This window comes from Sciurus vulgaris (genome assembly GCF_902686455.1).
Source record: "Sciurus vulgaris genome assembly, chromosome: 18".
Classification (NCBI taxonomy): Eukaryota; Metazoa; Chordata; class Mammalia; order Rodentia; family Sciuridae; genus Sciurus; species Sciurus vulgaris.
This window is the reverse complement of record NC_136479.1, coordinates 35044971-35069465: the sequence shown is the minus strand read 5'-3', so window position 1 is coordinate 35069465 and position 24495 is coordinate 35044971. Positions and strand designations below refer to the sequence as shown.

General features: G+C 54.9%; 2 protein-coding genes and 1 pseudogene across 6 annotated transcripts in view; 1 reads left to right on the top strand and 2 right to left on the bottom strand.

The window, feature by feature from the left end:
• The window catches only part of FKBP6 (FKBP prolyl isomerase family member 6 (inactive)), a gene marked incomplete at its 5' end in the record, with an annotated part of 33382 nt that extends 19983 nt beyond the window's left edge, over positions 1-13399 (bottom strand). The window contains 8 exons of one of the 3 annotated variants that reach the window (XM_079120068.1): positions 3385-3477; positions 4692-4801; positions 4917-5111; positions 9676-9795; positions 11114-11316; positions 12028-12117; positions 12516-12633; positions 12869-13399. In XM_079120068.1, the coding sequence (XP_078976194.1) occupies positions 3387-3477; positions 4692-4801; positions 4917-5111; positions 9676-9795; positions 11114-11316; positions 12028-12117; positions 12516-12633; positions 12869-12925 (984 nt within the window). In that variant the 3' untranslated portion in view covers positions 3385-3386. Of the gene's footprint in view, positions 1-3384; positions 3478-4691; positions 4802-4916; positions 5112-9675; positions 9796-11113; positions 11317-12027; positions 12118-12515; positions 12634-12706; positions 12793-12868 lie in introns of those variants that run through there. The other 2 variants (XM_079120069.1, XM_079120067.1) reach the window with 2 other exon arrangements.
• On the bottom strand, positions 5256-6729 carry LOC306649514 (proteasomal ubiquitin receptor ADRM1-like; annotated as a pseudogene). The gene has a single exon. The product of its transcript is annotated as a proteasomal ubiquitin receptor ADRM1-like (transcript).
• Positions 13400-15449: 2050 nt separating the features above from the next.
• Positions 15450-23146, top strand: TRIM50 (tripartite motif containing 50). 2 transcript variants are annotated; one of them, XM_079120065.1, is made up of 7 exons: positions 15450-15789; positions 16365-16768; positions 19094-19189; positions 20319-20549; positions 20640-20662; positions 21585-21709; positions 22464-23146. In XM_079120065.1, exons 1-7 carry the CDS (start codon positions 15759-15761, stop codon positions 23051-23053), a joined length of 1500 nt encoding a protein of 499 aa, XP_078976191.1. In that variant the 5' UTR covers positions 15450-15758; the 3' UTR covers positions 23054-23146. The 2 variants fall into 2 exon arrangements, with proteins under 2 accessions (XP_078976191.1, XP_078976192.1); XM_079120066.1 differs by having other exon boundaries at positions 21590-21709; positions 22464-22597.
• Positions 23147-24495: the final 1349 nt, after the last annotated feature.

The following is a 24495-nucleotide window of genomic DNA, read 5'->3' as shown; positions in this document are numbered from 1 at the left end:
TTCACCCGACAGCAACACGTTTGAGGGAAGGACCTGGAAGGCCATCTGATCTCACCCACCACTTCTGTTCAGACAGACCCCAAGAGGAGCGCCAACTCCCGAGGCGAGCGGCCCTGGGAGCAGTGGAGGAGCCTGGGGAGGTGCTCCAAAGGCAGTCCAGAGCAGAGCGGTCCAGCACTTGTGTGCTGGGGACACTCAGTGCCACCTGTGGGAGGCTGTTCAATTAGCAGACCCTCCCGGCAGGCCAACTGCCTTCCTGCTGTGTCTGCCTACAGGCCTGACCTTCGGAACCCTCAGCATCAACCTCCTCTTGCTGCTGCATGGGCCCCCTTAGATGGCGACAGCTACCTTGCGTCCTTCAAGCCTTCTCCAGACACCAGGGAACGGTGGTGACGGTCTCGGCACAAGCACGCAGGACAGGAAAGACTCACACAGACCCCAACCACAGATGGTCAAAGGCACAGAAACAGAAAAAAACAGCAAACACCTCTCCAAGCATTTCTGACTCCGATGGCAGCTCTCTGGTGCCCCTGGTAAGAATCGAGGCTGCTGTGGGGAAGGACGCCTTGCTATGTGGGCAGCCGGTGTCCACTGGAGAGCCTCGGATGGTACCATGAACCCATGAGTACTGCCTCCAGTGCTTTGCAAACCCCAGAAAAAGCAGCTCTTAAACAGCTTATCAAAAATCACTGGGGGTCTACTCTAAACCTCTAGGTCTTCCGATGGCTGAGAAATACCTGACCTCTATGCTACCTCTGTGAAAATCCCAAAGCCAGCTCCCATCTGGAGGTGCCTTTGCCAGGCCCTCTGAAGTCCTGAGGAAGAAGACAATGGGGCCCAACTATGGACACACCTGTTCCTGTATTGTTCATTTCCAGCACCCAGAGGTGCCAGATTCCTGACCCACAAACTGGCAGATGAACCACTGTTAGGTCCCAGTGAGACGAAGGTCTTGTTGGAGGGACATCTGCCCATCCCTCCATCACCCTGTGCCACCTTGTTTCACACTGTCACTCCCGCCCAAATTGGTGCTGGGAAGGTGACCATTCCTGGGACTCCACCTAGCCCAAATCAGGCCAGAGTCCCATCACAGGGCTTTCCAAACTGGTACAGAAGGAGGAGGGGGCGCGGATGAGGAAGAACTGTCTCGCTGGAAAGGCCGTGGGGCGCACTCCTGGGCCCTCCTTGTGGTGGGTGGGAACGAGGCCCTCAGCACTGCCAGGTCTCTACCTGCCCACGCTGTGTGAGCTACTCCCAGGTTCCCATCAGTAACCCTCTTTTTGGCTGACACTAGAGAGTTACTGGCAATACCAAGAATCCCGACAGCTAACACGGGAGCCTGTAGCCTGGAAGATGTGTTGGAAAAGAGGTGGGCACACCATTCTGACAATCTTACACTGGATGCGACCACCACTTACAAGCACCAATTGTGACAGGCACTGTTCCCAGGGCTACAAAATACAAAGATGAAAAAGACATGGTCTCTGTTCTCAAAAGATTCAGCCTCCTGTACTCAGAGGCTCAGAGATCATACCTGAGAGGACACTCATTGCACCAGAAAGAACCTCCCGAGTCTGTGGCACCTAGTATCTAGAAGATGCTGGCCCAATCGAGGATGAAGCCTCTTTCAAATGACTGACAAGGCCACAGGTACGACAGAGAAAAGGGGACGGGGAGCTTGTCAATGACAGAAGTTGAAATACCTTAAAACCATAACAGCAGCAGGTATATGACAACCGTCCGTTTAGATGTTAATATGGTCTCTGTTGCTAAGATAAAACACTTCAGTTAGGCATGCCCAAGAGCGCAGTGGCACACACCTGTAATCCCAGCAACTTGGGAGGCTGAAGCAGGAGGATTGAAAGTTCAAAGCCAGCTTCAGCAACTTAGCCAGGCCCTAAGCAACTCAGCAAGACCCTATCTCTAAATAAAACATAAAAAGGGCTGAGGATGTGGCTCAGGGGTGAAGCACCCCTGGGTTCAATCCCTGGTACCACCCCACCAAAAAGGAATACCCAAGAAATCACCTAAAAACCACCAGCCTCAACCTCTTAATAGACTGAGAGGGTGTGGCAGATACAGACGATGGAGAGGAAGCCTGTTGCCCAGGTGGGTTTCCCAAGACCTGGCTCAAGGCTGGGCCCTGGAAGGACAGGATGGTTACTAATGGATCCCAGTGCAGTATCTGGCAGCCAGCCACCACTGTCCATCTCTGCCAGACATTCATGGGGCCAAGCAGTCCTGCAGCCTCTATCCCAGGAGACCTGCAGGCGAGGGTCATGAGGGCATGGCAGAAGGAAGGCAATGTTTACCTCTGATGCTGCCAGCGGCATCTGACAGGGTAGACCGCAGTGGTTCACAGAGTGAGCACAAGTGAACGTGTGGGGTAACAGGCCTTTCTCTGCCCTCTCCTCTCAAGCCGCTTTTGTACAAAGGCAGAGGCAGCAACAAAGGCTAGATTTATCACCAGGAGCCCATTCCACAGCTGTTTTCTTGTTGTTTCTTGTTTAACTTCTCTTGAGAGAGGGAGTTATCTGCCCGGCTAAGCAGGTGTTGAAGGCAGGTGATTCTGTTTCCACCAGTTTTCTTAAGTACCAGAAGACCAGCCCCTATCTCATGTCCCTACGGGGACACCTGGCCTGTGCCTGCTAACTCACGAGCTATGAGCCTGGGAGGAATTTTGCTTTTGGTTCCAGCAAAATCTCTAATTCTGCTCATCAGCAGAACTTAAGAGGCACAGCCAGACACTACCTTCCCTGACACCGAGATTTTGTCTGTCGTCTTTAGTAATGTGTCAGAGGCAAAATGAAACTGGAGATTTTCAAATTCTTAGGAAAAATCAGATAAAGAAAAGCCTGATTCTTTGTTTCAAAGCCCAGCTAAACTGTCACATTAATGACAATTTTTCTCCATGAGAATTTAACATAAAACATGGAAAAAAAATGTTTAAGCCAGGTGTGGAGGTGCACACTTTTAATCCCAGTGGCTCAGGAGGCTGAGGCAGAAGGATCCCAAGTTCAAAGCCAGTCTCAGCAAAAGTGAGGCACTAAGCAACTCGGGGAGACCCTGTCTCTAAATAACATACAAAATAGGGCTGGGGATGTGGCTCAGTGGTTGAGTGCCTCAAGTCAAATCCCCGGTACCAAAAAAAAAGTTTTTGAAAGTGTTAAAGCTTCAGGTCTCACATATGAACCTACAGATTTAACATTCACGTCTTACTAAACTTCCCAGGGTGACCTTCTCTGCGAGAAGGCTCACCACGGCCATCTTGCCCTCTGTCCTCGGCTGCCACAGGACCTTTCCTCCTCCCCTGCCACCCCAGGTGTGCACGGCCACCACTCCCTGGGGCCTCAGGGGTAGACCTTGCCCCACCCTCTCCATTACCTTCAGTTTTCTCCCACTGGGGCGCCATCAGCACAAGGGGCAAACATCCGGTGGCACATTTCCTTCTCTCTGTCGGTGTAGTCCCTGTAATAGCTGTGGAGAGAAGCACAGAGTCTGCAGGAGGTGACACCTGGTGGTGGAGTTCTCTGCTCAGGTTCTGAAACTGAAGACTCAGCAGGCCTGATGTTAACCGGGAGTGGGTGGGCGTGATGCCAGAGGGGCTGGGTCACAGTCAAGGCCCAGGTCTGGCTGTCTGGAAATCTCCAGACCCAAAGCCATCATTTGAAGAGACGGCAGCTGTGCAGGCTGGAACCACTCTGCGTGGGATCTGACCAAGTCCTGCCAAGGGACGCCTCACACTCAGGGGCTTCTGACTCATCTTGAGATTTCCTTGCTAAGGAATGGTCAGATCCCAAAACTTCCACATCTAACACAAAAGGATACTTGTGTACGCCAGGAAGTAAATTTCTGGGAGGTTTTAAAAGGCCCAAAATATAACAGTTGGATCCAAATATGAGATGCACACACCTCAGACTCCATGCCAAGAAAGCTTTAACTAGCTGGACTGACTGAGGGTAAGAGGACCTCATCAATCCAGAGGAACAGGAATATACCTAAAAAATAGCACTCTCTTACTAGGTGACTCCTATTTATAAGAGAATATTTTTTGAAGGTTTCTCCAATGAATCACAACTTCTAGAATCAGAAAATGTTGTTGCTAAAAGTCAGGTGAGAATCAGACCTGGCAGACTGGTTTCCAATCCCATGGAGTGCTACAATCTGTTGAGAACAGTGGGTGAGTTTCAGATGGTGTGGGTAGCGCAGTCTAAAGCACGGGACACTTTTAAGGGTTACACTGGTAGCTGGGCACAGGGTCACATGTCTGTAATCCTGGTGACTTGGGAAGTTGAGGCAGGAGGATTACAAGTTTGAGGCTAGTGTCATTGAGGTACTGAGATTCTGTCTCAAAATAAAAAGGGCTGGGGATATAGCTCCCTGGTTATGCACACTCAGAGTTCAATCCCCAGTACTGCAGAAAAAATTATACCGTCCCCTGTCTCTGGGGGACATTTAACTGCAGGGTGGGGCAACAGGAAGGCAAGAAATGATCAGACATCAAGTTTGGCAGTTGGTCCCCTTTCCCACTGGGAAATGCTGGTGTTCGGTACTAAGCACTTCAGAAAATCAGCTCTAGGTGGGGCTGCCTCCCAACTGGTCACCAGTCTGTCCTATCCAGGTGGACAGGCCAGAGAGGTAGCCAGGTCTCAAGCTGCTGCTGGTCACATTCCTGCTGACAGGAGTCTCACCTGGCCAGTTTCTTCAGCTCGTTATTAATGTCGTGGTTGAAGGGTTGTTCCTTCTGGGCTCGCACTAGAAAATCCCGGGCCTGCTGATACTCAGTCAGGAGGAGGCAAGCCTGTCACAAAGCACAGAGCTTTCAAAGCACACTTATTAGAAAAAAATGGCATTCTGGGCAATGACTGAGTGGAGCACTGCTGCCCCTTTTCTTAGGCATTTGTCCCCACGCTCACCTGTCCACACCTGAAGAGGGCCTTGGCATTCTTTTGATCAATGATCAGAGCCTGCTCTCCATAGCGCAGGGCCATGGCGGGTCGGTCTAGCTTCAGGTAAGCAAAGGACAGGTTAAGGAGAACAAGAAGCTTGGCTGCCTCCACCAGGTGCTGCTCTTCAGGGGGAGCCAGTCGCCGGTGGAGAAGCACCAAGGCCTGCAGAGAGGGAAAGCAGACAGTGGGAAGGAGGAATGGCCTCCTGGGTGTAGAGTCCCAAAGGTCTCACACCCCAAGCTGAAAGCTAGAAAATGAGCTCAGCAAGGCTGCAGGGCGCAAGATTAATATATATAAGGTGGTCTGTCAGAAGTGGAACCAAAGAGGCTTTTTTTTCCCCAAAGAAAGAACCTTTATCAGGCAATGTGAAGAAATGAGTGGGTGGGAGCACCACCACAGGAGCAGGTAGCCCCGCGGCCACATCCACCTCAGTCCAGACACGTCGCCCTCCTTCTGCTTGGGTCTGGCGTTGTTCTGCATGGCTTTGGCAAATGCTTCCACATCGCCCTTGTTGGCGGCCTCCACGACCTCGACGGGAAGGCCGAACTGGCACATGAGGGGCACTGGATGTGCCCAGGGCCTGTTGGAACTGGAGTGAGGTCAGTATGCTCTGGATCTCCTCTGCAGTCTGGGGCAGTGACTCCCCGGAGGGCAGGAGGGCAGCAGACGCTGCTGGACGTTGGCAATGGCGAGGATGGGCACCATGATCTCTGGTGTCAGCACGTTGGCGAGGTCCACTTGCTGGCTGCCTCCCAGCCTGGCCAGCACATTCATGGTGGCCAGAATGCTCTGGAGGTTGCTCAGCTGGATGGATGGGGTCGGGCTGGCTGCTGCACTGGTTCCATTACCTGAGCTGGGTGCAGGACTTGGGCTGGTCGCCGAGGCGGCTGCTGGGGCAGAGAGGGCCGGGGGGGCATGGGTAGAAGAGGTGGAGGAGGATGGGGTGACCGCTGCTGACTGGCTGGAGCTGGATGAAGAGCTGCTGAAAGGAGCCCCGCGGCTGCCCAGCAAGCTGGCCAGGCCTGGCCCGGTCAGAGCCCCAAGGCCACCCAGTCCTCCGAGGCTGGCTGGTCTGATGAGCTGCATGAGCTGGCTGTGACTCGGGCCCCGAAGGCTCTGCAGGTCGCCCTCACCTCCCAGCGCCGACAGCTTGCGGCCCCCACTCCCACTCGCCCCCGGGCCCCAGGCATTGGGGTTGTTCAGGTACTGGTTGACTGTCCGGCAGTGCTCCTCATCCTGGTTGGTCTTGGGCTCCTGTATCCACAAGAGCCGCCTGGACCCAGCCTTGAACTTGAGCACGCAGACCCTCCTGCTGAGCACTGAGGCATGTGCTTGAACTCAGTCATCAGGGAAGATAATCAAGTTGTCTTCCACGGTCCCAGATGTCCTGTCCTTCCAGAAGTGAACGTGAGAGTTGTGGTCTGCTGGATGTACACAGCCCTTTCCGTTTATCTGGAGTGACAGTGGAGCCTTTCGATGACATTTTCCCTGCCTGAAACCCCACCAAATGCTTGTTGAAGGACCCCCGAGAGACTGGTGCCAGGCTTGGGAACAGAGCGCCTGAAGTCGTCATCCTGGCTGCGCCCACCCTTGGCTGAGAGGGGCTGTCCGGGTTCACTCTTCCTCCTCAGCGCCTCCCAGAGACGCTCTTGACCAAGGAACAGGATGGAGCAGAGGGCAGACATGATCTGGTCAATAGCTGAGGGCAGGACAGAGTCAATGGCAGCATGACACCTCCGACCTGCTCCCTGCTCACTCCCACTCTCAGCACTGTAGCTGGGCATCTACACCAGGCAGAGAGTGCAAGGCCGAGGGTTCCCCGGGGACACATGATACACGTCAAGTGCGGAGCTGCCAGCGGGCCGGACTGCAACTTGCCCCAAGCCCCTGGGGTTCCGTCAGCTTCCTGAGTTTTTTTCAAGTCTCAGTGGTTGGCCATTCGAGGATAGCCTCTAGGGATAGGAGGCCTCTGCCTCCCAGAAGCCATCCTCCCTCTTTCCACAGCTGTCAGATCCTCTGCAGTTAGGGGCAGCCAGGAGAAGTTCGGGAAGAGATAGTGAAGGGAGATGGAAAACCAAGCAAGCAAGCAAGAGGTGACATGAGTGGCCAGAAGGGATGCTGCAGAAGAGGACAGAGAGTAGCCCACTCAGCTCAGCAGGAGGAAACACACCTTTAACACCAACACAGCTTTTAAAATAACACATCAATAGGAGACCCATAGCAAGGACCAAGGCCTCAATTTCCCTAACGTGTCAGAAAGCAATGAGATCATGTGTCAATGCAGAATGGAGGAAACAGATGATGTCACCAATGATGCTTCAGGGGTCAGACTGGGAAGGGGGAGGGGCTGCTTGAGGTAGGTGGGCTTGCAGGAGGGGCTTAAGTAACAGCAGCTGTGGGCAAGGAGGCTGGCCTGTACCTTCCGAGTCTACCTCCTGCTCTGAAGAGGCGGCACGTGATGTGCTCCCCCTGCTGGGGCACACTCTCACGTGCGCAACACGGCAGATGTTCCATATCCATTTCCTGCCTTCTCCCAACACCAATTCCTTCCATGCAACAACATGCTAATTAAAAAACATCGTGGGCCAGGGGCACAGTTCAGTGGGGAACGTTTCCCTGGCACGAGTGAGGCCCTGGGTTCCATGCCCAGCACTGCTGACAGCTTCCCAGCTTCCCACACAGTTGAGGGTCTGTGCGCCACGGGTCTGGCCAGTGAGATACTGTACATGTTTGCAGTACTGGCGGTTGAACCAGGGGCACTCCGCCACAGAGTTACATCCCCAGCCCTTGTTTATTTTGGGAGAGGGTCTTGGTAAGTCGCTGAGCCTTACCTTCAACTTGTGAGTTGGGTTCCTGGGTGGCTAGATGTGTGCCACCAAGTCAGGCCAGGAAGTGAGGAAGTAGGGAAGCCTGGCAGACTTCTGGAATACTCTTAAGGTAAATACACACACCACACTCCCCACCCCTTGCAACCTAGAGCACCACGTGACCTGAAGACCGAGCGACCACCTCGAGAGGAAAAAGACAACAAAGACACTGAAGGGTGGGTAAGCACAAAGAGGCGCGGGCGCCCGAGACTGCTGGCTGCTACAGCCTTCGTGGGCTCCTTGGGAGTTTCTTATAGGAAAAATTAAATCTCCAGCTTTCAAAGTGCTGTTTTTCGGGATTCTGTTATTGTCCACAGGCTCAGTATGCAAATGGACAGGGTCAGAAGCCGAGACATCTGGTTTGCCTCAAGGCTGGAGTGTGGCACATGGAAAGTGCTCCTAATATTTGTTGAACGAATTACAAAGGAAGCAGAAAACTGCTGTCAGTGGAAGCTGCGCAGGGAGCCTCACAATCAGAAGCTGGGGGAGAACAGAATGAGCCAGAGAGAAAGTCCAATCTCCACCAACAGAGAGACATGAAATGCAGAGGGCAACTGGGCTTCAGAAAACAGGTTGGGGAGGACTGCAAACTGGCAAGATTTGAATTTTTTGTTTTAGTTATACATGACAGAACACATTTTGATATGTCATATATAATGGAGTATAATTTCTCATTCTTCTGGTTATACATGATGTAGAATCCCACTGGTCGTAGAGTGATGTGTGTACACGCGGTAATCATGTCTGGTTCACTCTACTCTCTCCTATCCCCATTCCCCCTCCCCTCCGCCTAAAGCAACTCCATTCTTCCCTACTCACTCCCACTGTGAATCAGCATCTGCATATCAGAGAAAAACGTTGGATTTTGCTTTTTTGGGATTGGCTTATTTTGCTTAGCATGGTATTCTCCAGTTCCATCCATTTGCTGGCAAATGTCATAATTTCATTCTTCTTTAAGGCTCAGTAATATTCCATCATATATACATATACACACATATAGACATTTTTTTATCTGTTCATCTGTTGAAGGGTACCTAGGTTGGTTCCATAGTTTAGCTATTGTGAATTAAGCTGCTATAAACTTTGATGTGGCTGCATCACTGTAATAGGATGATCTTTAAGTCCTTTGGGTATAAACTGAGAAGTGGGATAGCTGGATCAAATGGTGGTTCCATTCCAAGTTTTCTGAGAAATCTCTTTCCATAATGGTTGCACCACTGTGCATTCCCACCAGCAATGTATGAGTCTACTTTTTCCATCCACGTCCTTGCCAACATTTATTTATTGTTGTCTGTATTCTTGATCACTGCCATTCTGATTGGGGTGAGATGAAATCTTAAGAGTAGTTTTGATCTGCATTTCTCTAACTGATAAGGACATTGAACATTTTTTCTTATATTTGTTAATCATCTGTATTTCTGCTGTGAAGTGTCTGTTTAGTTCCTTAGTCCATTTATTGATTGGGTAATTTGCTTTTTTGGTATTCAACTTTTTTGAGTTCTTTATATATCCTAGAGATTAATGCTTTATCTGAGGTGCACGTGGTAAAGATTTTCTCCCAATCTGTAGACTCTCTCTTCACATAACAAGGAGATTTTTAAAAATTGACTTTTAGTGGGAATGGGATTTTTTCAACTTCTAAATAAAGAATACACGCATGACCTAATGACACCCACGTGCCAGCAGGGAGATCAAAATACGTAACATCACCATGCCTCCCAGTCATTACCGTTGGCACAAGGATTTTTAACAATAACTTTCTTTAGAGCTACCCACAAAGGTAGGGAAAGACACAAAGTTTATGTTTTTTAAGCACGGAAGTTTTCAAGATCTACACTTAACTTTCAAAGCATCCTTACCCGCTTATACCTCACTTTGGCATCATAGAAGCGATTCTGGCGGAAAAGGTAATTGCCAAACTCCCTTTCAGTTGTTGCCACTTTGAGGACCTTCTGAAGGGGAAATTGGTCTTGTTGCTCCTGAGGACCAAAGATAAGAATCCCCAGTCAGGATGTCAGAAACCACAACGCTACAATGAAAGCAGCGCTGCAGATGAGTCCACAGACCATGAACTTCGTTTACTCCCTCATGTGTACAGAGGTCGTCTGAGTCCCAACAGAGGCTATGAAAGGTTGCTATCACAACTGGCCCTATTTTCCAGGCTAGGGCCAGAGGGACGTCTACAGCGGCAGCCCTCTTGAGACGCTCCTGAGGCAGCAGCATCCACAGCCTTAAAAACGGACGGTGCTCACTATGCACAGAACTCGGGTCTCCCAACCTGCATTTATCCAATAAGCTTTGCCAGGTCCTGGTTTGTTCAGAGCCCTGATGGTCTTTGTGGTCATGACGCCAAGGGTCAGAATCACCCACGGAAGCCGGGAGTGGTGGCATATGCCTGTAATTCCAGTGATTTAAGAGGCTGGGGCAGGATATGGACAAGTTCAAAGCCAGTCTTGGCAACTTACCGAGACTCTGTCTCTAAGTAAAAAGTAAAAGGGGCCGTGATGTGGCTGGGCAGTAGAGCCCCCGAGTCCAATCCCCAGCACCACACAGACAAACAAGACCACCTGCAGGGCCTCTTTTCTCCTGCCCCACCCAGCGATCCTAAATCAGTACCCCAGGTGAGTCCCAGGTGTCTCCAGGAGCCTCTATTCTGTGGAAGCTGAGACAAGGTGCGAGTCTCCCTGGAGCTCTGACATCTAACTAGGGAGACACCACGTCATACAGAAACAAAACCTGGGAAGGACAGCCATGGGCATGTACGCGGTGTGTCACATGGAAAAGAGTGCAGGTGACGGCTGATGGGACTTACGCCCTGCATCTATGGGATGGGTAAACGAAAGGTTACAGGATAAAATCAAGACTTAAGTTACGAGGACAGTGACCACTCATCTCAGTTCACAACTGATGTCCTGGGCATCCTATCCAGTTAACAGTGCCTTTCCCTCTCCAGAGGCCAAAACTGGACATAAATTATGGTCACCTTAGTTATAAGCTACCAATGCCTCACTTGCTGGAAACCAAACAGTGCTGAGACATACACTCACTGTCTTGTAGAGAGAACTAGGCAAAGGGTGACTGAGTGATCAGCTCAAGTTGCTAATCCATGACTAACCCACCTTGGCTCAGACAGAAAGACTAGGAGGTGGAAATACTCTTCCACCACCAGCACGTAGGAAGCCTGCAAGGAGCCTGGGCCTCCCGTCACCACGGAGGGCAGGATATCTACGAGGATCACCCATCCACAAACTCCAGCTTCCCTCCAGGAAGTGCTGACACCTGCGCTCAGGAACTTACAGCTGAGAGGGCACAAAACTTGTCTGACTCAGCAGAGTCAAGGAAGTCAAGCAGCTCGATCTCGAACAGGACAGTGGTGTTTGGGGGGATCAGGGGAGGACAGCCCAGCGTTCCATAGGCATAGGTTGGTTTGAACAGAAACCTGGCCAGCTCCCCTCTCCGCATGCTCAGAAGACCCAGCTCCATGCCCCAGAGTGTAATATCTGAAAGAAGGGACAGAGATCTCAGGTGAAGCTTGCCCATCAACCTGTTCAATGCCATCAGTTTTTTCCTGCTTCCGAGTCCATATCCCAAGCCTTCTGCGTTCTGGTCCCAGCTACTGGTCAGCCTTGCTTCCCATGCCCCTCCCATTCCCAAACTTCAGCTTCTCCTCACTGAGCAGCATTCGGACCATGTGATTCCTTCTACCTGCAATGTCTTCCTCCTCACCCCATGTTCAGCTTCTTCCCCAATCTTACTCAAACTTAAGAGCGCATTCGAATGCCCTCTTCCATGAAGCCCAGCTGGAACTACTCACGCTTCCTCAAGCACACCCTTCACACTGCCCACACCTCCCAGACCCTCTGCCAGGTCTACCAGTTAGTCATCTTAATGCAGATCAATCTCCACCACGGTGAAGTTCTTAATGGCAGTAATGTCCTAATTATCTGAGTACAAGCTCTATTTTAAAACTGTGCATGGTGGGAAGCAAGCATCCGATAAACGTTTACTTAGCGAATGAACAAGGACAAATACCTGATAGGTAAGTTAGGCTTCAAAGATAATCTCACCAGGTAAGCCGCCCCCCAAATATGTAGGTCTTTTTGGAGAAACACGAGCGAGAACATGGCTGGTTCACTAAGACCTAGCCTCAGAGAAACCAACTCTAAGACCTGTGCTTGTCCCACCTTCTCCAGCTCCCAGCCTGAATTTACCTTCTCCAAGTTTCATTAGCCGAGGAGTCTTCCTAAAACAATTAGAATCGAAGGGCTTGTCCATGTGCTCCAAATATCCCGAATATTTCACTAAGACACAAGAGAGTAGTGAGGAAAACACACGCAAGACACCCTCCCCTCGCCTGCAGTCACCGCACGGAAACAGGCCTGCGTGAGCTCCACCTGCGACACCCTGAGCCACAGGAATGACTCTCGGTATTTGGGGTGCGGCTCCAGGGCGCTGAGGTTCAAGAGCTCCACTCCTGTGCCTTGGAGCGCTCAGCGTCCACCGCAGCATCACGCAAAGGGCAAATAGCATCCTTCATGTTCCTCTCAAAAACGCGGAACTCAAAGCACCAGACCCCCCCCCCCCCGAAAAAAAAAAAATTGTTTTTCTTTTTCAAATGTGGCCTCCTTCACCCAAAGGAAGTGCGTTACATAGTCCTGGGAGAACGAAGGGCGGCCGCGCGCCACACCTAGCGCCGTACCCAGCACCGAGGCGTCAGGCGTCACCAGATCTCCGGTGCCCTCTCGGATGACATCCTTCAGCACGCCCCGGTCCCCGGTGATGTCCAGCATCCTCTGACTTAGGCGCTGGTAGGGCGACTGGGAGAGTGAGAGAGGCAGCCCTCAGAGCCCCAGGCCCCCCAGAAGCCCTGGGCAGCGTCCTGGGTCCTACCTGGCCGGGGGCGTCCACCCCTTCCAGGACTCCCGGGTTCCGGGCGCTGCCCCCCATGTCCGCGCCGCCAGCCCTCCCTGCCGCGAGCCCTCGGCCCGCCCCAGGCCAAGCCCTGGCTAGGACTCCGGGGGTTCCGAGGGCGCGGCCACCACCCCTCTGTACCCGGCAGGTCGCTCCCGACGGCGGCGTTCCGTTCCGGGGCCACGAGGAAGCGATCATCTCTCGGCGCCAACCGCCGCCAACGGCCTTCACGCGGCGGGAACCTCACCCGGCACGTGCGGAGGACGCGGAAGGACCTGGCAGAACTGTGACGGCCCCGCAAAGCACCACGGGCACGGGATAAAGGCGCGCGGAGCACGACGGGTCTCGGGAACAGGGCGCGCGCAGCGTGGGGCACGTGACGGGCGCGCGGAGCACGACGGGTCTCGGAAAAGGGCGCGCGCAGCGTGGGGCACGTGACGGGCGCGCGGAGCACGACGGGGCACGTGACAGGGCACACCGCGAGTGATGGGGCTGGTGGGACGTTGGCTTGTCTGGGCAGAGCTCTGAGGAGCAGGTCGTGCGCCGGCGGAAGAACTCCACGGCCCCCTTAGTGCAGGTGGGTGGCGGGGCATCGCGGGGGAGCACAGGCAACAGGATGGAGGACATGACTGGGAGCATGGGTGGCGCACGTGGCCAGGGAGACCTCCAGAAATACGGTCCTACGTTCCGGGGAAATTCAGGCCTGGACGAGCCTGAGGTAGTACTGCCCAGTTCTTGCCCATGTAATTCTGTTGTTGACCGAAGTCTGCAGACCACTGGACTCCTCAGGCATCTGACCCCAGATACCCCCATGTACTTTTTTGATTTTTTTTTTTTTTTTTTTTTTTTTGGTACTAAGGCTTGGACCCAGGGATACTCTGCCACTGAGCTACATCCCCAGCCCTTATTTTTTATTTTGAGACGGGGTCTCATTAAGTTGCTGAGGCCTCACACTTGTGATCCTCCTGCCTCAGCCTGCCAAATCGCAAGACTTACAAGTATGCCTGGCTTACTCTTCGTCTGGATCTTGTTATCAGCCATTGACATCGCTGTCCATCCACCCAGGTGCTCGAGCCCCTGTGATCCACTATCTTCATGGCAGCCAGCACGCTGTTTTAAAAGTCTAAATCTCTGCAAAACAAACAGCTCTCCCAAGCTCCCACTGATCTTAACCCTAACCCTTCCTGCCAACCCTCTCTGATCTCATCTCCTGAGGTTCCCTCTCTAGTGTGTCTCACAGATACCAAGCTCTCGGTGGCTTCAGGGCCTTTGCACTTGCTGACCCATTGCCCGGCCTGCACTCCTACAGCCTTTAGGGTGGTTGCCTTCTTTTTTCCCTTCACCTTGTTATATGATGCCATGAATCTGAGCTGGGCGCCTACATTAGGCCCAGCAGATCAAACCAGTATAGGATTTAGTCATAGCAGCTGAGCTTTGGTGGGTCGTAGGAGGCGCTGTAGCCAACTTTAACTAATAAGGCTGTGTTTACAGATCTGACTTGATAGCTGTGACTCGTTGAGTGGCCAGTTAGCTTGTTTTCTCAGTCTTGCTTCTGTTTTTCCATGAATGCTGCCAGATGACTTTGGTGGTTGGAGTTCTCAGAACCTGCTCTGAGAACTTCTGGATTCACAAATTGTTTTTGTTTTGCTTTGCTCAGATAAAGTCCAATCTTAATTGGTCTAAGGAATTTTCCTTTCAACAAGCTCAACTGACCCCTCTTCAAAGACACCGCCCTGCCTCTTTCTAAAACAGTCCTTCACAGGGCAGCTCTCCCTTCCCTTTGTTCACGCTGTTTACTTCCTGCGTGGCATTTAACACTCCTGGATGGTGTATTTATGGCCTGTTGCACCCCGCCCTCTAGATGGTACACTCCAGAAGGGCAGGGACTTGGTCTTGTTTTTTGCTGTATCCTGAATACACATCACAGGTTCTCACTAAATATTTGTTGAGTTAAATAAAGTGGGCCTTCTGCTGCCTGTGCCAGGCCTTGACCTTGCTTGTCAGGGGAGACTTCACCCCACTGGTAAACCTGGGAGCTCAGACCTTGTGGGACTGAATCTGTTCTTCCCCCTTTTCCAATTAATATTCCCCCATGCCCCTGTAACATACACGATGACCATGATATTCATTAGTTGTACAATAGAATATCACTGGACTTCTGCCAGGTATGGTGGCTCATGTCTGGAATCCCAGCCACTTGGGAAGCCGAGGCAGGAGGATCGCAAGTTCAAGGCCAGCCTGGCCAACTTAGATCCTGTCTCAAAATAAAAAGTGCTGGGGATGTAGCTCAGTGATAGAGTGTTCTTGGGCTCAGTCCCCAATACAAAAGAAAAAAAAAGTTACTGAACTTCTAAAACATTGGAGGCTTCACATTTTACAGGTTCATAGTTAAGTGATATTGAGGGGAAGAATCGGACATAAAAATACTACAATCCTGTGTGACTCTGTCCGTGAAATTCAGAAACAGGCCCCAAAAGGATACAAGTCAGGATAGGGCTGTCCTCGTTCAGGTGCTGGCTGGGAGGAGGCACAGGGAGCCCCTGGGTGCTGGGATTGGTCACCTTGGTCTTCAGAATGAACGCACGTGCATGAGATGTAAGTCAAACTACGGGGTTAGGATTTGTGCATTTTATTAAATTATACCTCAATTTGAAAATCTAAGCAAATTAAAATACCTTCAAAGTCTCTAAGGGAGATTCAGAAAGCAGCCTGTCATGGCATGTTCCTGCCCGTTTGGGGTTGGTGGACGGGGAGGGCGCGCCCCATCCTCCACATCTGCTCCTCCCCCATCCTGGCCGACCCCTGAAAGCTGAGGTTATCGGAGTGGACCCAGCAGGGACTGCCTCCCCAGTCCCGTGATATGACCCAGTTTCCACCTGATTCTGGGTGACTTTGATGACACGGGTGTTACTGGGAGAGGGGTGGAGGGAAGGGGCAGAAACCAGGCAGTGGAGCAGGTGTGCAGCTGTGCTGCCCAGCTCTCTGGAAGAAGGGAGTAGTGATCAGACACTGCTGCTGGCTTGAGGTCCCAATGGGAAGCCTGGTGGACGGTGAGCAGCCAGGTGGGTGCGTCAGGTTCCCCGTGGTCTGCACGCAGGTGCTCCTCCCTGCCAGTGGCTTTCCATGGGGAGTGGGTGTGAGGTGAGGACAGAGCCCGTCTGGGTCCCCAACTCTTAGGAACAGTCTGCTCTTGAATTGCGTCCATTATATGTGCAGCGTTCTGGGTGTCCCTGGAGACCCCCTGCAACACAATCCCTGGACATGGGGCTCAGGAAACTCCAGTATAACTCGGCTTTCTTGCTGGCAAGTTCCAGAACTGACCTAGAAGGTGGGAGGAGCTTAGGCTGTTTTTGCCACCGCGTTCTGGTCCAGGTACTGAGGGGATGCAGCAGGATGGCCCTTCCCCGTGACTCCAGGTCTCAGTGGGAAGTGAAGCATCCTGCATCTCCAAGTGACAGTTTTGGTTCCAGCGCTTGTTTTACAGACGGGGAAACTGAGGCCCGAGGTGATAGTGGGTTAAGCCTTGTACACAGGACCAGCACCTCCTCTGAGATGCCAGCAGCCCTCAGGGTCAGGGGCGGGGGCGGTGGGGGGGGCAGGCCAGTGGAGCCTGTTGACATGTGTTTCACCCGGGCAGCGTGCGTGGCGTGGCAAGTGAGTGTGCCCGAGCTGCAGGCCCAGCTCCAGTGTCCCATCTGCCTGGAGGTCTTCAGAGAACCCTTGGTGCTGCTGTGTGGCCATTCCTGCTGCAAGGACTGCCTAGTCTCCCTGTCCCAGCACCTAGACTCGCAGCTGCGCTGCCCCGTGTGCCGCCAGGCGGTGGATGGCTGCAGCTCCCCGCCCAATGTCTCCCTGGCTGGGGTCATTGAGGCCCTGCGGCTCCCAGGGAACCCAGAGCCCGCCGTTTGCTCCCACCACCGAAACCCACTCAGCCTTTTCTGCGAGAAGGACCAGGAGCTCATCTGTGGCCTCTGTGGCCTGTTGGGCTCCCACCAGCGCCACCGGGTCACGCCGATCTCCACTGTCTACAGCCGCATGAAGGTGCGAAGGCAGGGCTGCTGGGGGGCCGTGGGGAGCAGGGGACTGAGGAGCCACTGCCTGGCACACAGAAGGGTCCCATGGCCAGGACGCAGTTCCCTCCAGCTCTGCCCTGGGGCTTGCCCCCTGCCACAGCGAGAGCTGCCTACTGCTGCTCGCAGCCCCTTTCTCTGCTTTGCTTTGCAGCTGGTTTGTTTCTGGAGTGTTCTGCTTGTGTGCCCAGGTGCACCAGCAGCAGAGACTGTTTCCTCCCTGATGTGTCACTGTGCCTGGCATAGGATGGATGTCCATGGTGTGCTCACTGAATCCCTGGGTTCCAGCCCTCGTGGACATCTCCCTTGGTTAGCAGACTGTCCTCTGAGAGGTGTAGTAACCAGAGTATCTTGGGTCCCCACATTGATCAGAGGCTGAGGAAGCAGTTCGTCTGCCCAGCCTCCCTCCCTCTTTAGAGTGACTCGGTTGTATTTTACTAATGTGAAACTGGGATTCAGAGAAGGGAGGGGTCTTGTCCAAGGTCATGCAGCTTGTGAATTGTGGAGCTAGGACCAAACTGAGGTCAGTTTTCCTTTTTCTCCAATGCTGGGATGAACTTGGGGCCCCCTTGTTCTGGGCAAGCGCTCTGCCCCTGGACCCCACCGCCAGCCTAGCAGGCCAGTGTGCTTTCCAGTGCTGGGGACCAAGAATGGACTGGAAGGAGGCACTTGGCATGGTGGCTGGAACTGGAGGGGAGGATGGCAAGATGCAGGCCGGAGGAGGCGGGCAGAGGCCTGGGGGCTGCCGGGTTCCGCGCTGGCTGCTCTGGCAGTGTGTCCAGGACAGGCGAGGTGTCTTTGGCTCCTACTGCCCCCACACGTTTTCTGGGCCTCTGATGTGTTCTCGGAGCTGTGCTGGCCTCTGCCTGGGAGCCCAGCTGGAGTCTGCTAAGAGCTGTGTGCACCTCAGGGCTCCACACAGGCAGCAGGCCTGCGGGACAGGTGGTGGGACAGGGTCAGCCTGGTCTCTGGTGGTGGGTGGCTTCTGGAGGAGGTGGACTGCTGAGACCTGCGCTGCAGGGACAGGTAGAGGAGGAAGAAGCTCCCAGGCACAAGGAGTGTTCAGAGGGCCAGGAGGTGCGCCTATGGCCGCAGAATCACGCCATGGAGCTGGAGGGGGAGTGAGGTAGGAGCAGGGTGTGGTAGGCGCCGTGAGCCAGTCCCAGACTGGGAGAGTGGCATCTAGAGGCTGTGTGTGTGTTGGGGGGGGGGGGGGACACACGGCCAGGCACTTGCAGCTGGAGGGCAGATGGCAGTGTGAGGCTGAGAGGAGGGTGTGAGGGCACAGGGAACTGAGTGGATGTGGCAGGAAGGTCTGGCCCACGCCAGAGACACCCGGAAGGCAGAGTCCCTGAGGACTTTGTGGGTGGCAGAGGGGCGAGCTGGACCCAGCTCGGGATTTCCCTGGCACAGCAGGGGGCGCTGCGGTCGGGGCAGGATGTGGCCTGGGAGCCAGGAGGGCTGTGTGAAGATGGACACCTTGAGGGACAGGGACACTGGATGTGCTGTGTGGCCACCGTGCACTGACATCCACCAGAGCGGGCTGTGGGGAGGGGAGGAAGTCAGTGCAGAGCGCTGCCTCGGGTGGGTGACCCTTGGGATCCCTTCGCACTAGCCAGGGCGAGGGTGCTGACCGCGACCACACACTCGCTTTGCTCTTAACCCTTTCCTGAAACTCCTGCATTTGCTTGGAAATGATCGAATGGCACAGACCAGCTGGGGCTCTGGCAAGCTGCGGATCCAGACAGTGGTGCGGGGGTCTCGGCTGGCACCGCAGGCTGAGGCAGGGCAGCCCCAAATCCAGGCTGGGTCCAAGGCTGCTGGGCTGACGGAGCCTGAAGGGCGTGGGGAGTCCCCAGGCTTCACCTGGGCCACATGAGCACCACTGGCAGGAGAGCTGGTCTCACGGGGGCCGGCCTCGCTGACAACTCTTGATCTAGTGCTGCTTCTGGACCTGCTGGTGACCAGGAGCAGGCAGCCTTTAGTGAAAGGAGTGTTAGCTTTAGGTTGGCCCTTGTCACTGTCAGATGCAGTATGGTGACTTTGGGTGGCTGTATTGTTTCATGGAGAGACTACCTGTCCTAGCAAGGGATGATGTTGGGATCCGCTGCTGCTGCAGACTTTCTTGAACACTCTTAACCTTAGGGGTCAAGGGCACTTGGCTAGCCCTGGCCCTCCTGCGGGTGCTGGTGGCCGGTGGTACTCCAGGAAGGTACTCCAGGAGCCCCAGGGCAACGCTGAGGAGCAGAGTGGGGGATGGCCAGCTGCTCACGGGGCCTGGGCTCCTTGCCTCCAGGAGGAGCTCGCGACCCTCATCTCTGACCTGAAGCAGGAGCAAAGGAAGGTGGAAGAACATATTGCCAAACTGGTGAACAACAGGACCCGGATTGTTGTGAGTGTCCTTTGCCTCAGCCTCACCCTGGGACCAGGCTCTTCATCTGAAGAGCCCGGTTTTTTTTTTTTTTTTTTTTTGGTGCAGGGGATTGAACCCACTGGGCTACATCCCTAGCTCTCCACCCTTTTTTTAAAGATAGGGTCTCACTAAGTTAAGTTGCGTAAGGTTTTGCCAAATTGCTGAAGTTGGCCTCCAATCTGTGATCCTCCTGCCTCAGCCTCTTGAGTTGCTGGGATTACAGGCTTTTTTTTTTTTTTAAACCCAGGGCCTCATGCTTGCCAGGCAAGTGCTCTACCACTGAGTCACACCCCCAGTGAGCCCAGTTTTGATTCTTCAATTTGTCCTTTACCTGCCACACAAAACAAGTTCAAAGCGTTCCAGGGCCGGGTGGGGAAAGTGCAAATCCTTCTGGAGGAATTCAGCTCAGTTGTCAGGCCTGGCTCCAAGTTGTCTTTCATCTTCTGTGTCCTTGGGGCTGAGAGAACCCAGGGCATGAGTCCCCTGAGATAAACTGCCCAAAGCTCAGCATGCCTCTCCTGCCCCCTGGTGCTTGACCTTGCCAGTCTGTCAAGATGTCCTCTCAGCTGGGAGCAGAGGCCTGGAGAGGCCAGGAGCCCTTGGTGCTGTTTACCCTTGGGCTGGAGGTGGAGCAGGGGCAGGAGTGGCGCACAATCTCCTCAGCCTCCTCGCCCTGGAGGGAGCGCCCTCGGCGTAGCGCCAGGGTCCTGCTCTGCAGGGCCTTTCACTTTTTTCATGGTGGACTCTGGGATCAAACTGTGCACGTAATGATGGAAACAGCAGAAGCAGGCCAGGGGTGCGTCTCGGTGGTGGAGCAGTTGCCTAGCATGTGGGGCCCCCCAGCTTCCACACCATACCCCCAGAAAACAGGCAGAAGTGGAGCCGCTGTATTGGAAATGGGAACCGGGGGTCCCTTCAGCAGCAGCCCTCCCCCACGGCCACCTCTAGGGCCCCAAGCACACAGTGAACTCCCTGGCAGGCGTCCACCCACACGGCCTCCGAGGCTCGCCCCAACTGGGAAGGCCCGGGAAGGTCCTGGGGATACTGAGGCCAGCCACAGCCAGGCTGCTGAGCTGGGACTCCTAGGGACTGTCCCTCCTTGTCCCAGAATGAGTCAGATGTCTTCAGCTGGGTGATCCACCGCGAGTTCCAGGAGCTGCACCACCTGGTGGATGAGGAGAAGGCCCGCTGCCTGGAGGGGGTAGAGGGCCACACGCGCGGCCTAGTGGCCTCCCTGGACATGCAGCTGGAGCAGGCCCAGGGCACGCGTGAGCGACTGGCCCAGGCAGAGCGTGTGTTGGAGCAGTTTGGCAGTGAGAGCCACCACGAGTTCATCCGGGTGAGTGGACTAGGGCGTGGTCCCCTCTCTGACAGCCGCACTTGGCTTTGACTTTGGCGCAGCCATAACCTGCCCCTCTCTGTCCTCCAGAACTACCACTCCATGGCCTCCAGGTAACAGCCCAGGAGTGCTGGGAGACGGCAGCCAGGGTGTGGTGGCTGCGGGATGGGCGTCGCACCTCCAATGGATCCTCCTTTCCATGTGACCAGTGTCCGTTAGGCGTCTGCCCACTCTGGCTCTGTCCAAGCCCAGGACAGTGACAGCCCCGTCCCTGTCTTCAGGGATGTTGCAGATGGGAGGTGGGCAGCCAGCTACAGTTCCCCTCCACCCGGGCCACGGGGAGGAAGTGCCAGCTGCAGGATGCCAGCTGCAGGCAGAGGCCTGGGAGAGGGTGAGGTGACCGTGGGTGCCTTGAGAAGTATTGCCGGGTAGCACAGTGCCCGCAGGAGGCCTGGGTGATGAGGTGGGAGAGGTGGGCTGTGGCCTGACAGGGCCTTGACCCTGGGAAGGGAGTGGACCCATGCTCTTAGTCCCTGCAGATGAACATTCCTGCTGCCCTGACCCTGTTTTGGGGATCTCCTTGTTTTCTCAAGTTTTCTTTACTCTTGGGGACAGTGTGGTGAGGAGGCAGGGGCTTAAGTGGATGGACACAGTCTGCCTGGCTGAGTGCGGAGCACAATCCACTCCAACTCTGGCGGGCTTCTGGGTCACTTGATAGAAAAGAGGGGTTCTTAGAGGTCAGCACATGCCAGAATCACCTGGAGGGTGGAGTAAGACAGATCATGTGACCCCATTGCTCAGTTTCTGATTGGCAGGTCTGGGGCGGGACCCAGGAATCAGCATTTCCACCAGGTCCCCAGGTAATGCATGCGGCTGGTCCCCAGCCCTGCACTCTGAGAACCGTTGCTGTGGAGTGTTGCCCTTCTAGGAAGGAGACAGGTCCAAGAGGGAAGGGTGGGCACAGTGAGGGACTTGACTGGGAGGCCTCCCACACTGGACAGAGGGTGGGTCCATCGTGTGACCTGTTGCTCGCAGAGCAGAGCTCCAGCAGGCCCGGCCTTTGGAAAGCACGTTCAGCCCCATCTCCTTCAAGCCAGGCCTCCACCAGGCTGACATCAAGCTGACAGTATGGAAAAGGCTGTTCCGGAAAGTTCTACCAGGTGAGGCCCTAGCCCCTCCTCCCTCCTGGGGACTGCCACCGGGGCTGACTGCAGACAGCGTCTACACTCCCGAGCGCTGAGAGGGCCCTCTGGGTGGGCAGTGGTAGGTGCAGGCCGGGGTGGCTGCCCACTCTGCGGGATTGAGCTCTGTCTAGTGGCTGAGCAAATTCTGCGGTTTCGGGGCTTCAGGCCCCTGGTGTCTGAAGAGGGGCTGCGGAGCCTGCCTGGCCGGGCGGCAGAGCGTGGACACGCGGGGGGGTGGCCTCTTACAAGCGGTGGCTGTTTCTGTCAAATGTGGCTCAGCGGCATTTAATGAATTCTTTTACGAGAGCAGGCTCCGGTGTGCCAGGAGACCAGCCAAGAGGCTGGGTTTACCCTTTCAAAGGCAAAGTGGGGCGCGCGATCGTGAAGGTGGGGAGAAAAGATGGCCGCCTGTGAACAGTGGGTCTGCTGCGCGTTTCTGGGGTAAACTGGTCAGCAGGTCATCAGCAGAGAGCTGGGCTGGGCTGCCCTCCCTGAGCGGCCTGAGGAGGCGGGCAACTCAGGCAGCCGCAGCCACCTCGGGTCGCCCAGGTTGGGGCCGGGAGCACAGCACGCAGGCCTCCCAGCCCTCCAGCAGGCAGGCTCGGGCCTGCCCCGCAGGGTCCAGGCGTCCCTCTGCCTGGGGCGCTGAGGACCGGCATCGGCCTCGGCGGGGCAGTGGCTGCTGCCTTCTATGCGGCTAACCTCGTGCCTTCTCTGGTCTCCCTCCCAGCCCCAGAGTCGCTCAAGCTGGACCCTGCCACTGCCCACCCACTCCTGGAGCTCTCCAAGGGCAACACGGTGGTGCAGCGTGGGCTCCTGGCGCAGCCGTGCGCCAGCCAGCCCGAGCGCTTCGACTACAGCACCTGTGTCCTGGCCAGCCGGGGCTTTTCCTGTGGCCGCCACTACTGGGAGGTGGTGGTGGGCAGCAAGAGCCACTGGCGCCTGGGGGTCATCAAGGGCACAGCCAGCCGCAAGGGCAAACTGAGCAAGTCCCCCGAGCATGGCGTGTGGCTCGTGGGCCTGAAGGAGGGCCGGGTGTACGAGGCCTTCAGCTGCCCGCGCGTGCCCTTGCCCGTGGCCGGTCGGCCCCACCGCATCGGGGTCTACCTGCACTACGAGCAGGGGCAGCTCACCTTCTTCGACGCCGACCGCCCCGAGGACTTGCGGCCGCTCTACACCTTCCAGGCCGACTTCCAGGGCAAGCTCTACCCCATCCTGGACACGTGCTGGCACGAACGGGGCAGCAACTCCCTCCCCATGATGGTGTCCCCACCCAGCGGGCCTGGCCACCTCGCCCCCCCACGGCCTCCCAAGATGTAAGGCCGCCCTGCTGCTCCCTGCCCACAGGCCCATGGCGCCCGGCACTGAGACTTGGGTCCCCTGGTCCATGGTGACCCCCTCACCGCCTGTATGTCCCCGAGGAGCCATCGCCCCTTCCCGGTCGGCCACAGGAGAACTTGTCAACTTTTGCCAGGGTTAGCGGGGCCAGCGGGGCCAGCGTGGGAACGCGAAGTTCCGCTGAGCAGCTGCGCCTCCCGACCATGCCCTGCACCTACTTCTCCAGCAGAGGGCGGAAACACTTTATCATCTGGGAAATTAAAACATTTATTCACGATAATAAATTCATTCATTCTTTCTTTAAACGGGCTGTAAATATTTGTCGTACACAAGTACTGCTTAATGCTCAAGTCCTTTTCTTTGGTGTTTGTTTTGTGGGTAGGATGGATTTAACCCAGGGCAATTTACCACTGAGCTACAGCCTCAGCCCCTTTATTTTTTGAGGGTGCTGGGGATTGAACCCAGGGCCTTGTGCTTTCCAGGCAAGCGCTCTACCAACTGAGTATATCCCCAAACCCCCCTCTTGTTTTTTTGAGATAGGGTCTCCCTAAGTTGCTGAGGCTGGCCTCAGAACTTGTGGTCCTCCTGTCTCAGTCTCTTGAGTTGCTGGGATTACGCCTAGCTGAAAGATATGGAAAATGACAACCCCCAGGAAGAAAGGACAGGGTCACCGGGAGTAGGAGGAGGAAAGCAAACATGTCCCTTCCCAGTGACAATGGGTCCTGAAAGGAGGAGGTGGCTACTGAGCACTGGGCCCTGGAGTTTCACCCTCTCCATTGCTGCCGAGTCCTGGAGAAGCAGCAGAGAGTGGAGCTCTGGGTAAGGATGGACCCGAGGAGTAAGGTAAGCAGAGAGCGCCGGCCTCTGCCCTTTCACCCTTCCCAGCTGGAGAGTTTCGGATTTTTTACTTCTTTCCTGATTGCCTGAATCAACCAGCACGTTGTGCTTAAGTCTCCAGGGGTGAAGCCATTCATTGCAAACTAGAAAACGCAGACCCCCTTCTGCGACCACGGGCCATTTTCTACCCCGAAAATGAGCCCCTCAGATGCCTGAGTGACTGCGCTTAATAAAGGGCATCAATGAGTCTGTTGAGGCCTGCTTCCATCTCTCATGTGTGCTCATGCCAGCCACCGGCTCCCTTTTCTTAAAAAGGCAATTCACCTGCAGCTCCACCTGCCTTATGTTGACAGGACAGGTTCCATTCCTCAGGAAACAACCTGCTATCTGCAGGAGAAATGCAGGACCAAAATGCCAATAAAAGGAACACAAGTTACCCCAAAGTGGGGAGGCTTTTGTGACACAGACCAGATCCCAGAACTCAGGGAGAGAAGAATCACCCCTTACCATAGAATCTGTGAACAGGTTCCAATTAGATCTGGTTAGCATGGGCCCAAGAGACCTAGAGTTATCCAGGCCAGTGGGGA